The sequence below is a fragment of the Hippocampus bargibanti genome, linkage group LG05 (genome assembly GCF_051943395.1).
Source record: "Hippocampus bargibanti isolate YZ-2025 linkage group LG05, ASM5194339v1, whole genome shotgun sequence".
In the NCBI taxonomy this organism is placed as follows: domain Eukaryota; kingdom Metazoa; phylum Chordata; class Actinopteri; order Syngnathiformes; family Syngnathidae; genus Hippocampus; species Hippocampus bargibanti.
The window spans coordinates 11,399,034-11,411,697 of record NC_142738.1 but is presented as its reverse complement, the minus strand read 5'-3'; the positions used below and the strand labels follow the sequence as shown (position 1 = coordinate 11,411,697).

General features: G+C 40.1%; 3 protein-coding genes across 4 annotated transcripts; all 3 read right to left on the bottom strand.

Moving 5' to 3' along the window:
- Nucleotides 1–427: 427 nt before the first annotated feature.
- sqor (sulfide quinone oxidoreductase) lies at nucleotides 428–6,688 on the bottom strand. Of its 2 annotated transcripts, XM_088996499.1 has the most exons (10): nucleotides 6,550–6,688; nucleotides 6,055–6,238; nucleotides 5,807–5,977; nucleotides 5,649–5,702; nucleotides 5,391–5,585; nucleotides 5,113–5,322; nucleotides 4,441–4,624; nucleotides 2,099–2,166; nucleotides 1,793–1,971; nucleotides 428–1,724 (listed from the first exon to the last, which is right to left on the bottom strand). In XM_088996499.1, the coding sequence occupies exons 1-10, from the start codon at nucleotides 6,555–6,557 to the stop codon at nucleotides 1,667–1,669; spliced, it is 1,311 nt and encodes a 436-aa protein (XP_088852625.1). In that variant the 5' UTR covers nucleotides 6,558–6,688; the 3' UTR covers nucleotides 428–1,666. The 2 variants fall into 2 exon arrangements, with proteins under 2 accessions (XP_088852625.1, XP_088852626.1); XM_088996500.1 differs by lacking the exon at nucleotides 5,391–5,585.
- A 405-nt stretch (nucleotides 6,689–7,093) lies between these two features.
- Nucleotides 7,094–8,103, bottom strand: nop10 (NOP10 ribonucleoprotein homolog (yeast)). Its single transcript, XM_088996502.1, has 2 exons — nucleotides 7,930–8,103; nucleotides 7,094–7,459 (listed from the first exon to the last, which is right to left on the bottom strand). The coding sequence occupies exons 1-2, from the start codon at nucleotides 7,981–7,983 to the stop codon at nucleotides 7,319–7,321; spliced, it is 195 nt and encodes a 64-aa protein (XP_088852628.1). The 5' UTR covers nucleotides 7,984–8,103; the 3' UTR covers nucleotides 7,094–7,318.
- A 1,038-nt stretch (nucleotides 8,104–9,141) lies between these two features.
- On the bottom strand, nucleotides 9,142–12,645 carry galk2 (galactokinase 2). Its single transcript, XM_088996498.1, has 10 exons — nucleotides 12,403–12,645; nucleotides 12,227–12,315; nucleotides 11,884–12,007; nucleotides 11,661–11,754; nucleotides 11,429–11,575; nucleotides 11,253–11,351; nucleotides 10,953–11,105; nucleotides 10,605–10,815; nucleotides 10,320–10,521; nucleotides 9,142–10,038 (listed from the first exon to the last, which is right to left on the bottom strand). The coding sequence occupies exons 1-10, from the start codon at nucleotides 12,450–12,452 to the stop codon at nucleotides 9,831–9,833; spliced, it is 1,377 nt and encodes a 458-aa protein (XP_088852624.1). The 5' UTR covers nucleotides 12,453–12,645; the 3' UTR covers nucleotides 9,142–9,830.
- Nucleotides 12,646–12,664: the final 19 nt, after the last annotated feature.

Below are 12,664 nucleotides of genomic sequence, written 5' to 3'. Positions count from 1 at the left end.
CGTGGAAGACATACTGTACATTTTCGGAATTTATTTTGTATTACACGGGGGATGCTCCCATCTATTTCAATTAAGCGGATCTTCGCTTTTCCCGTGACGACCCAGTCCCTCTACCGGGACTACTAAAGGGGGCCCACTGTCCACTTACAGGAGAACACCAATATTATTTAAGACCAAACACACGTTTTCACTGTCCTTTGGTTGTTTCAATTTTCTTTAATTGTTTATCATATATTGTACAGTAATCCCGTTTATAGAGGGTAATGCGGAGCAGAACCAGCCGCAATGTGTGAAAGTTCGCGAAGTGGGGTCACACAACCACACCCCTCCCCGATGAATTCGTGTGCAATCGTTTGTGAGTTCCAACCTGATTAAAATATGTAAACAGTATTTATACTTCATATATTTGAGACAAAGACTATAGCAGTACACACAATTACTTAAATGTTTAATTAAAAAACATTATCGAGTCATTAGCATTCATCAGCATTGTCTGTTGTGCAACTGTGACAGTGTAGTCTGCATTAGCCTCCAGGCTGCTTTGCTCTTGTCATAGTCAATGTGCTTATGTTTAGACAATTAAGTAGGCGCCGAAACATGTGCTGCTTTGCTGGTTTCTTTCAGAGACACGCTGCTTTTCTCTCTTCTCCATCTTTTGTAGGATTTGTGGTTGTCAACTCCACTTTCCTCTCCATGTCACAGTCACCTCACAAAGTTCACATTGGCACAGAATGCTCTTGTTTTGGTTCTGAATATGGAGATAGTACTTGATTTTTGCTTTTGCACCAGGCTTTTAAAAACAACAATCAATGTGATGTATACAATAAGAAAACATTTTAATATTTTATTTTATCTATTATAATCTCTCAAAGGAAAATACAATTATCAGACTGCTCTCAACATGTATTTCAAAGCTAACAAAGAATCAAATCACACACATGTAGGGGTGCAGAGAAGGATTTTACAGTGAAAAGAATGCACAAAGATTGGTGTGATCGTTGAGTTGAGTCACCTTGCTTAACAGCACTCCCAAAGAGGACAGGAAGTCTTGTATCACTTCAACAAGTTGCCATTCTGCATTTGTCCACTGAGACCTCAACTGTAATCCTCCAGTTCCAAGGACAGAGTCCTTCCAAAATAGCTCCTCATGAAGTTTACAGAGATAAATAATTATCATGACGTTTACATAGGTGGAAAAATAATAATGGGGTGGGGGGCAGTGAACAAAACTAATTGTCACATTTATAGCAAGAAATTGAAAGAAACTTGAAATGCATTGTATGTCACTTGATTCTTGCTACAACCATGTCCGATGAGGAATAATTCAACAATGTCATTTACTATTGTATTCCTTAATTACTGAATCGACCCCTATATAAATCACATTTATTACCCTATTGAAGTACTTAATGCCGTGATATGCAAGTCCTCTCGCCATTTTTTTTTGTTTTGAATATAAACGAAGCAGCCGATGCTTAGCAAGTGAAGTCCTTTAGTGAGCGAATTCTTTTCTTTACTTAGCCTCCCACTCTCTCTTCAAGAGAAGCTGAACACAAACAAGAAATCCCCTTTTATTCTTTGTTCATATAAAAGCTAAAACGTACATATCTGCAGTTCAAGAAAAGTGTCTTTCCAAATATGCCCACTGATGATTCATTGTCAGCAATCATTTCATGCCAAGATGCAGGAGTTTCCTGAATGGTTCTGGTCCGCCCCATAAACCCCTGAATGGGACACATCACAGATATATAATTGGAAGCAGCTCAAGTTATCTGGTGATTGTAGAACATACCTGAGGAGCCCATGCCAATAGAGATGTGGCATGACATCAGCTTTCATGTGGTACATGATTCTCCTTTCCTTGGCTTGGTTGAAGGGGAATGTTTCCAGTGGTTGACTATTGTAGTCAAATTCGGCCAGAACGACCGTGTTGTAGCTTGTGACCAGTGGGCATGACGTGTAGCCATCGTACTATACAGAGAGCAAGGTGAATACATGGCGCATATGTTGAAAACAACATTTATTTTTATGCTAACTTTCGTTGGACAAAGTCCATCCACATCTTCAAATGATGTAATCACATGGAGCAAATTGTTACCTTTTTATCTGGTTTTTCGTTTTTCAATATCTTTTTGATGGTTCTGTTCAGAACTGCAGACTGGGCGGCTGAAAATAGAAAAATGATGTTGACTTCCATTTGTGGCATGTCAAGGGAAGATCGATGAAAAGGTTTCTTCAGCCGTCATCTGTACTTCTTTGAAGGTGTTGGACATTTCACTCCTCATCCCAAGAGCTTCGTCAGCAAACTAAAGTTGTGCTGGTACCTCTGGCGCTATATATATATATAATGATAATAATAATATAATAATAATAATAATAATCATACATTTTATTTCAAGCGCCTTTCAAAACACCCAAGGACACTTTACAATAAAAACAATAAAACAAAGCACATAACAATAAAACCATAAGTAAAAGGATACATAATAAAATAGCAGATAGAACTATACATTGAAAGCAATTTTAAACAAGTGGCTTTTGAGGTGAGCCTTGAAAATAGGGAGGGAGTCAATATTGCGGATGTTGGGTGGAAGAGAATTCCAGAGTTTGGGAGCAGAGCGGCTGAAAGCTCTGCAACCCATCGTGGTGAGACAGGCAGAGGGAACATAGAGGTGAAGGGAGGATGAAGATCTGAGGGACCGAGAGGGAACAGAGATTTGAAGCAGGTCAGAAAGATAGGGAGGGGCAAGGTTATGGATGGCTTTGAATGTAAACAGAAGTATTTTGATTTCGATACGATGTTTAACAGGTAGCCAGTGGAGTTGCTGGAGGACAGGGGTGATGTGGTGAAAGGAGGGGGTTCGAGTGATGATCCGGGCTGAAGAATTTTGGACGAGTTGGAGTTTATGGAGAAATTTCTGGTTGATACCGAAGAGAAGTGCGTTGATACCGATATGGATTAGAGATATATATATCCCTAATGGACAGAGGTTGTGGTGCAGGGACCTATCAGAGCAGAGGTCTGGCACCCCCCCCCCCCCCCCCCCCCCCCCCCCCCCCCCGTCCATTAGGGATATATATACAGTAAAGTCTCGTTATATCGATATCGGATATATCGATAGTCCCGGTTATATCGATACTATTTCTATGCAGGCACGGAGAAAATTACATGCAAACAGGGTCGGATATATCGATAGTCCCGGTTATATCGATATTTTTTCGGACTCCCTTGAATATCGCTATAACGAGACTTTACTGTATATATAGGGCAAGCGGTACCAGCACAACTTTAGTTTACTGGCGAAGCTTTTCGGATGAGGAGCGAAAAATCCGATACCTTCAAAGGAGTACAGATGATGGCTGAAGAAACCTTTTCATCGATAGACCACTCTTGTATGACTGAGAGCCTACACATACATGTCAATGGAAATATCACAGTTAAGCCATATCTTAAATGCACAAAAACAGGAAGCTATGAGAAAGCCTGCATTGAGTAATTGGTGCGGAGTCAAGCTCAGTTGTCTAGTGTGAACTCTGTTTTACAGGACAACCGACGTCACTTTTTTGTTTCCTAACTGACATCAGAAAAACGTTTTATAGCATCTAAAACACCCAAAACACGCAGTATGAAATTTTTATTCAAATGCAAAACACCAATAAAAATGACTTATAGTGTCCAAAATCTGCAAAAAATTGAGCTGCGAATTGGGCATTTTCAGAAAGTCCCGCCCCCAGTTCGTGACGTCACGCCAAGACGTCTTGCATTGCTGGAGAATCAAAACAATGGCTTCAGATTCCGAGAATATGCTTTTTTGTTACACATCCAGTTATAAATATGATTCAAATAGTTCTGAAGAGGAAAGCATACATGTTTGCAATCGATTAAAGAATTTATTCCGTGCCATTTTGAGGCAACATTGGGGGGAAATGGATCACCAAAAAAGAGGCAGACATTGGCGACCGAGCTCCGGTGAGGAATTAATCAGCCCGTTTCCACAGGCTGATAAATTCCTTATATGGAGCTTGGTCGCCCTCTTCTGGCTCTTTTTGGTGCAACATGACGTTTTCAGACCAAACAAGCACAGCAAAATGCATTGACGTGATGGAAGGACTGCTTTTTTCGGTCAGGGGCGTTCCTTCAGTGACATCACGTACGGACTCGTCACCAACTCAAAAACAAGACTTCCGGAATATTAAGCGAGAGTCTTAAAACGTAAAATATAGCTATATGCGGTGGAATCTTTGTAAAATACGCTCAGTAGAAGTTATTTGAAGCCATTTTACAAATTATGGAAACAACTTGTCCGGAGACGTCGGTTGTCCTTTAACACCATTTGAACAAATTATGCGATCATCACTATTTCCATAAATCAGTAAATCAAACCTGACTCTGAGCCAGCAACGCAGCGCTGGCATATATCACACCAAATGTTGACTTACCGACAGCAGCAGCTGTTTTTGAAGTCGGTAGGTTTGTACAGTCTCCAATCCCGAATACGTTTGGGTACCTCTTGTGTTGAAGGGTTTCCTTGTCGACATCCAACCAACCAGCTTCATCAGCCACCAGGCTGCCTTTTATCACAGAGTTGGGTCCCATGGGTGGAGTGACATGAAGCATATCGTACTAAAATAAAACAAAAAATTAAAAGTGACACATTGTTACTCAGGTACTGCCGTTTTGCTTGAAACGACTCTTCTTAATGTTTTTCTGAAGTAGCATTCCACTTTAGAACTTTAAATTACAACTGTCAAACCAAAAGGGTGGACAAGCAAAGACAAGATATCCTCAAAGGCGCTGGTTAAGGGAATAATTTACACTAGAAGTTGCCAAAACGTATCTGTCGTCATGAGTTAACAAGGAGAAGATAGTGTTTGGTGCCAAACTCCTTTAAAGTTGTGTTAAGATGAGTATTTTTTATTACGAGGGTTAACTACATTTTAATGTTAGGGTTGCATGAAAATTGAACGATTGAAAAGTGAACCCCAGAACTGTGAGGGAAACGTTATAAATGCCACACTGCCTCCATGGCATTTAAGTTTTAAAATGAATACACTTTACTTACAACTGTAAACAAATATGAAACGTGGCACCGTTGCATTGAAAAGAGTTACCTGAAAGACTGTAATCTCGCCCGCTTTGTCAAGATTCTCAAACACAGCTTCTTGTTTGTCTGCGCGTACTTCAATCAGGTTCTGCCTCAGGTTGACTTTAATATCACGTTGCTTCACAATGTCCCAAAGTGAGTCAGCATATTTCTTAACCCCAAAAATTACAGGAAGTGATGTGTTGTAAACAATATTGGCCTTTGCCCTCTTTCCTGTCTTAAAAACACACACACAGGAAATATTAATCACAAAACTATTTTTTGGAATATGGAAAATTCCCATACTTTTCTGAGGAAAGCATCTGCAAGGTACATTATCTTCTGTGGCGCTCCAGCACATTTAATTGGAGTGTTTGGGAAGGAGAACACGGCGTTGCCTTCTTTAAAGGCCTGTAAAGCTGCCCAAGTTTTCTCGACAGTTTCAACAGAATAGTTGGAGCCAATGTTTGGATGCTTAAATCCCTCAGGAAGCCCTTTAATCTAGAGGAACAAAAAAGTGGGTGATGTGCTGCCTAATGCTAAAGAAATCAAGCACATCCTCACCTTCTCAAAGTGAAGCTGCAAACCAAGAGCCACAATCAGATAATCATATGACATCTGGAATTGAGAGTAAAGGTCATATCATTCAATATTACAGTTGTAAGGAACAACTTTATAGCCTAAAGCATATGGTCAAGTTGAAGAAGGCAAATATACAGTACCTCAATTCCATCGTCAGTGCGGACAGTATTTGCATCTGGGTTTATTTCTTCAACTTTAGATTTCACCAATCTGACACCAGATGGCATGACACTTGATGTGGGCCTTCCCGATGAAGCAACAGTTTTCGCACCAGCACCAACCAGAGTCCACAAAGGCTGATAGTAGTGCATCTGAAGATGCAAATAGCATTTTGATCATGGTGTACAACTATGAAGAATGAATGTTTTACGTCATGATGTGTGCTTGCCTCACTGGGCTCCACAACAGCCACGTTCTCAGCTCCCAGCATCCTCTTCATGCGTGCACTCATTGCAATTCCTCCACTTCCTCCACCAAGCACCAACATTTTGTAATGCTGTTTGGCAGAGGAACGACTGGTTGTGTGTAGATGAGAGATGCAAAAACCCACAGAACGACACGAAGCAGCCATTCTATGCCAAGGAAGACGGGCAAAATGTCACTTCGGATGAACCTTACTCACAGCGTCTCGGTCTTCAAAATGCAGCTACTCGTTGTTTCTACTAGTAATTAGTCACGGGACAAGGACTGTCAAAAGCGCGGGTTTCAGTGTCACCCAAGACCCAGCATTAAAAAACTATTACATTTTAGCTTAAGTCAAGTGTTTGGTCCCTCCTGTTGTTTACGTCAATATCGGGTTAAAGCGAAGTCGCACTCATAACGCCAAACACGCAGTGTAAATTTTCACACATGGAGGTCTTTAAAAAAGCGTTATCATACTTACATTGACATTTACGATAGGTCAGTTGGTGGAAAACATGTACAAAGATCTTATCTTGCCGAGGTAAAGAAGAGTGAGTTTCGAAATGAACTTTCGACACACTCTACTGATTGACAGAAGGCCGGGTCACGCCCCTTGAAGCTGTTGACCAATGAGATGCGACGTCAGCACATCAACGGTGGGAAATGCCGACAGACCTTATGTTACAATGCAAATACAGTACTGTACATGTAATAATCGATCACACAAAAATTACAATCTGTCGTCTTGTATGTGATAGCAGAATGTCAAATGGTACAAATTGTTTCAACGCAGGCAACATTTTTTTCTCGTTTTCTTTCAGATTAGCCATTTAAATGCACCCTCAATAGTGCTTTTTGTCAATAAACAGGTATGTTTGTCTCAATATTGCTGCTGTCAATGACAATTTCGTTTCCGCTGAAGGAATGGAAAATGTATTGTTTTTATCCATTAATAATATTGTTTAGTAAACCTTGTCTGAACACAGGGTTTTGATACAGCAGAGTCAAATCACAAATCATGTCAATCATGTTGTATCGTGTTTATTACAGGTGCTCTTATCCCTTCACTGGATATATTTCACATAAAAAAACGTGTGTAAAAAAAAGAATGGTCATTGCAAAAAAAGCAACGTGAACAGCACACAACACACTTGAGAGGAAGTCGGGACAAGTCCTGGCATGTTGTGATCTCAAATGCTTCCTTTTCCTTTATGCGTTCCGGGTACATCTAAATGTAGGTGTGATATCATTCACAGAACAGGTCGAGGCTGTTGGGTGAGCAGAAGTCCGAACCGTTTCTTCAGGGTCACACGGTGTCGTGAGAACTTGTCGTCTGGAGAGAAGCGGGCTGGATGGGCCGAGCTAGTGGGCTTCCCATTTGGTGCCACTTTCTGTCAATCGGGAATGGGATCAAGGTTAATATAGACACACAACAAATCCATATTCTTACTGGATTTCATTTGACCACAAGTTCAACGCCCCTGATTCCGACCATTAAAAATTCTACCAAACGAAAAGAAATGGGGATTATTTGAAACAATTTCATTGAGCAAATATTAGCATTTAAACTTTAAGCTCATAAAACACGTTTGTTTTTCTGCTTAATGTGACTCCACAGATCATCCAATTATCACTGCTTTAAGACTTTGGCTAATTGGTCATCATCGTAATTGTAGTTTACAGAACTGTTATGCTGTAACGAATCATATTGAGACGTTGCTTAGGTTTAACTTCAATGTGATTGAGGTAACCAAAATATTTCACAAAGCTCTTTTGATTTAGCACAACTAATGCTAACGTTAGCAGAGGTTTGACTGGAAAATGCTACCACGCTAATAATATGACGTAAAAACAGCTCTACCTTCAAAGTGTAGACTCTGTCTCCATTCTCGTCTTGGTAATACTGCAAGAACATGTCGACAGTCAGGAAAAGACACACACACACAAAAAAAACCTCAACAACAAACTGCAACTATTTTGTCAGTGAGTTGCGCAGCACACCACGTTCATGAAACAAACTGGATAAAAAGGCGGATATTCGGTTGGAAGCCCGGATACCGCTTAGCATTGTGGGAACGATATTGTTTTTACAACCTGGCATCACTTCCGCCCCTGTGAGGAATTTTCAATGTTTTAAGGTTTTCATTGTTGTACAAGATTGTTTTACACTGAATAGACAAAGCCCACAACCCCCTTTTCAAATTCATTTTACGTAATGACTTTTACATGCTAAAAATTGAGCGCATGCTAAACCACGAGAAACGCTCTTTTTAATACCGTGTATAACTCGATTGAAAATAAGAATGAGAATAAGAATACTTTTAATTTCTAAGCGCCTTTCAACACTCTCAAGGACACTTCACAGTCACGGGATAATAACTTTTTTGTGTGCGGTGTTTTCAGAATGCATTTTAAACATCGGAAATAATGTGTTTGAATAAGAATGCATATACTTTTATAACTGGACATATGGCTGTATTGAAATGTAAGCATACATTCGAATTGACAACTCAATAATAATAATAATAATAATAATACATTTAATTTATAAGTGCCTTTCAAAACTCTCAAGGGCACTTTACAGTCACAGGATACTTTTTCTGCGGGTGAGCAGCGGCAGCCATGCGCGCCAGCGTTCATTCAACCCAGAAGTAACAAGGTTAAAAAAAAAACAAAAAAATAAATACATATGACAACACAAAGACACAGAGAGTCATTTATTCTTCAGTACTTTCTATACCCTCTTTGTGACATGAAGCAGTTCTAGATGAAAGAGGATAGGATCAAAGTGTCCTTTTCTGCAGTGGATCAGGGACCTCATGGTGGAATGTGCACGTCTACTACAAGCTAAATGTTGAAAGCAAACGCACAGCTGTAGCATCTATTGACGAAAAGAGATTGTCTCACATCTCCTGTCCCACATAAATCCGCTTCAATTCCATGCCGCGACAGTTGCACATACGCATCGGCGCTCTGCGCTGACGCTCCTTTCTTCTTATCGCGGGCTCCTCAAGCCATGCATTCATCCAGCCGCAGACTGTCCAACAGCGCCGACCGGTAATAAATGACAATATTCAAAAATGTACAATACATTTAATTTTCTGATTAAAATAAACAATATTACATTCATTTTTAAATTAACTTGTCTGGGAGACAATTAATCTATGGTGCAAAGGACCTTGCCTGCGAGCCCAAATATTTACCCGCCAAAGAATACACCACAGTGTACTTTAATTAAGAATAACAGGGTATAATTGAAAATATGTATTCCTATTTGCTGGATGTTTGTGTTGCTGCTCTTGTATATTGTCTCCAGTATGCAAAATGTAGCTTGATTCTGAATAAATTGATCTGGGACCACTACATGCTGGTGATCGATCCATCTTGGTCTTGGAGCACTAGCCTAATATTTAGGTGGCGAGAGGTCACATAACAACAGCAAAAATACATAATGAAGTTCGAACCATTTTTTTAATCTTCAAAACAAATGAGAATAGAGTGAACTGAGGGAAAAAAATTAATATTACAAAGGTAGTGATACACACATTATCCTATTATTGCTGCTGTGAAATGTAAATTTCTCCACCTTGAGACTAATAAAGGTAAATCAATCCAATCCATTGCAAAAATATATGAGCACAAAATGATTCCCTTGATTTCCCTAAATTCAATTTTTTCTCTTAAATTTGCCAACCTTTGAGTTTTCATCTTTTTTTTATCCCAGTGAAAACTGTATTTGACATAGATTTATGACAAAAACAATCATTCGTCTACATAAATTGCAGCACCACCTCCAGGTTTTGATACAAACAAACTTTGTTTTTCTATTGCTGCTCTTCGTGGATCATGAAGATAGTAGGCTTCCCTCACTGCTTGTAAGAATGAATCAACTTGATCACCGGGAACCATAGACACAGCGCAACCGCCCCAACCTGCTCCGGTCAGACGGGAGCCAGCAGCACCCGATTTCCTGTCAGTAAGGGAAAGAAAGATCTTTAATCCGTGCTAATTTTATAATGTTAGAGGTGATACACTGGTCTGTGGCTGATGCTTCATTTGTTGCGCAACAGCATGATCGAAGAAGATCCGATACAAAAAAAATGCATGAAACAATCTGTCTTTAAAATAAATAAATGAATCGTAAGTCACTGATACTATGTATATTTCCTGCTAACATTTTGTCACTCACAGCTCAATTGTATTTTAAAGTTGAGTCCGAATTTTTGGGACAAAGTGAAATTTTATACTCACAGGCAAATGTCCACCAGTTGGTCTAGTTCAGGGCAGCTGCACTCATAAAGATCTCTGCAGCTTGCATGGCTCTGGTTCATCAGGTCACCCAGCAACTGGATGGACTTGGTAGGCGCACACTCACATACGTTTTTGAAGCGTAGCACACGTGCAGCTTCGCTGTATACATGCTTAGCTCGCTGGTGCAGCTTGAAATGCGTTACTGGGAGCACCCTCCCCCCAAAAATAAATTAAAATCACATCTTCACTTCTCATTGTTTGTGTTCCTGCTGTTTATTTGCTCACCGTGTTGAGTATTTGCACTGAGCAACTCTGTGGAGAGCTGCTGGGAGGTGATACCCAGAACCTCGCAGATCTCTTCTCGGCTATACGGTTCAGGATGTAGCACTTTCTCCACGAGAGCCAGCATGTCCTCCAGAGATGCATTCATCTCCTTTTGCACCTGGGCCAACTTTAGAAGCCCTTTCTGGTTCAACCCTTTGGCTTGGGCCAGCATCTGTGTTCACAACATTATAGACGATTTTACATTCATCCACCCTTAAATTTGTATATGTGAAAAATTGCATTTATCTGGGAGGTTTTTCAGATTCTAGATAAATAAATTACACATTGGATTCTTCTTTGACTTGATACCTTTGTCGCGATCCGACACTCCACCACACGGATGTTGAAATGTGAAGATGCCGCTTTATTCATTTCCACACAGGAGTTGGAAATCACAAACACAACACCATCAGGGAGTTGGACATTTGTGGCACTCAAAGGCTCAAAATCAATCAATTTGGCCTATTGAAGGGAATATCACACACAATAAATTCAGTATACTGTGTAGTAGGCCTGCTATGTTTTATGCATAACAGTAAATATTTGACCTATTTTTACACTTGCATGAATAAGAATGTTAAAATGTTACTTTAAAAACATGTTACATACGGTTCCTTTCTCTGCCAGGAAGGAGATGGATTGATCCATGCCTCCTCCCTCGGTGCCGATGTAGCGCTCAGATTTGGCACATATTTCTGCAAGAGCTACCTGAAATGCAGAGTGAGATAAGGACTTAGTTCTGATGGTTATCATTATAATTTTGGAATTATTCGATTTAGGATTACCTTGGAGAGGGACTTCTGATTCGCCTCCATTGTTACAAGTCCAGCACAACAAACCATGGCACTGGAGCTGGACAGGCCCGAGCTTGGTGGAACATTACCATCGATGACACACACCATTCCCGGTAAACGTGTGATCCCAAACTTCTCCTGTTGTGAACAGAAAAGGTTTAATAATGTATGTACCATTGGTTTTGTAAATGGGACAGTCTGATCACAAAGATTCATGTCCTACCTGAATGCCTTTCACTCCACATAAGAAATAATAATACCACTTGGGGTTATCTCTGTCAATCACTATTTCCTCTGAACAGGACAAGGTGATTTTGCTGCAGAATAAAAACATGCACACCGTGTATACTGCATAAAAATACATCCACATACTGTAAATGAATCCATATATAAGATGCTAATACATTCATGTACACATCACATATGGAAAAAAAATAAGGGCTTACTTGTAGAGAGGATTTATATTGGCCAGTTGGATTGATCCAGAATTATTGACTGAGACAGCGGCATAGATATTATGTTCGATAGCCATTGGAAGCACAGAGAAGCCGCAATAATCAATGTGCTCTCCTATTGCATTGAAGAAAACGAGGCAAACCAAGAAAATGGACACAAGGTAGAAATGAACATAATGGATATTTTTACTCAATTACACACAAATATGCATGTAGGAAATACAACATCGAGTGACAATCCCCACTCTCCCTTTTATTATATACAATATCCCAATTGGCACGTTCGCCATTGAAGTTACTGTCTGTATCCAATAGCGAATATACATTGAGTTACCTATGAGATTGACTCTTCCGGGTGCACATGCATAGAAGTCAGCCGATCCCCCATACTGTTTTTCAAAAGTGTTCTTCAAATTTTGCACTCTACAGGAAGAAAGAATACACACAGAAGCTAACAGCTAAATAACTTCCTTAATGCATTCACACCTCGGTGTACCTGCAGAAACTCACCTTTCGTAATCAATGTCCGAAACTTTTAACTTGGGAGGATGAGTGTCCATTTTTAGACTAAATCACAATGAATGGAGCCTTCTGTCATGCATAAGAGCCGAGTCCTTCCTGTCATCCTGGTAGCGATCAGCTGACAGGATGCTGATTCAACCGGACCAGGGTCAGCAGTAAGACGTGAGTTTAACGCCGGCGCATTGGAACAGACATTAAAAGTGACCCTGGAACTCAGTTTGGGCGATACAAATACGGAAACGCCAATGGT

Coding starts and splice junctions, on each gene's coding strand:
- galk2 (XM_088996498.1), bottom strand. CDS start 12,452: ATGGACACTCATCCTCCCAAGTTAAAAGTTTCGGACATTGATTACGAA. Junction 11,576..11,660: donor GTGGAGTGAAAGGCATTCAG/GTAGGACATGAA, acceptor TGTTCACAACAG/GAGAAGTTTGGGATCACACG. Junction 11,106..11,252: donor TCCTGGCAGAGAAAGGAACC/GTATGTAACATG, acceptor TCCCTTCAATAG/GCCAAATTGATTGATTTTGA.
- nop10 (XM_088996502.1), bottom strand. CDS start 7,983: ATGTTCTTGCAGTATTACCAAGACGAGAATGGAGACAGAGTCTACACT. Junction 7,460..7,929: donor ACAGAGTCTACACTTTGAAG/GTAGAGCTGTTT, acceptor CCCGATTGACAG/AAAGTGGCACCAAATGGGAA.
- sqor (XM_088996499.1), bottom strand. Junction 5,978..6,054: donor CTGTTGTGGAGCCCAGTGAG/GCAAGCACACAT, acceptor TTGCATCTTCAG/ATGCACTACTATCAGCCTTT. Junction 5,586..5,648: donor TGCAGCTTCACTTTGAGAAG/GTGAGGATGTGC, acceptor TTGTTCCTCTAG/ATTAAAGGGCTTCCTGAGGG.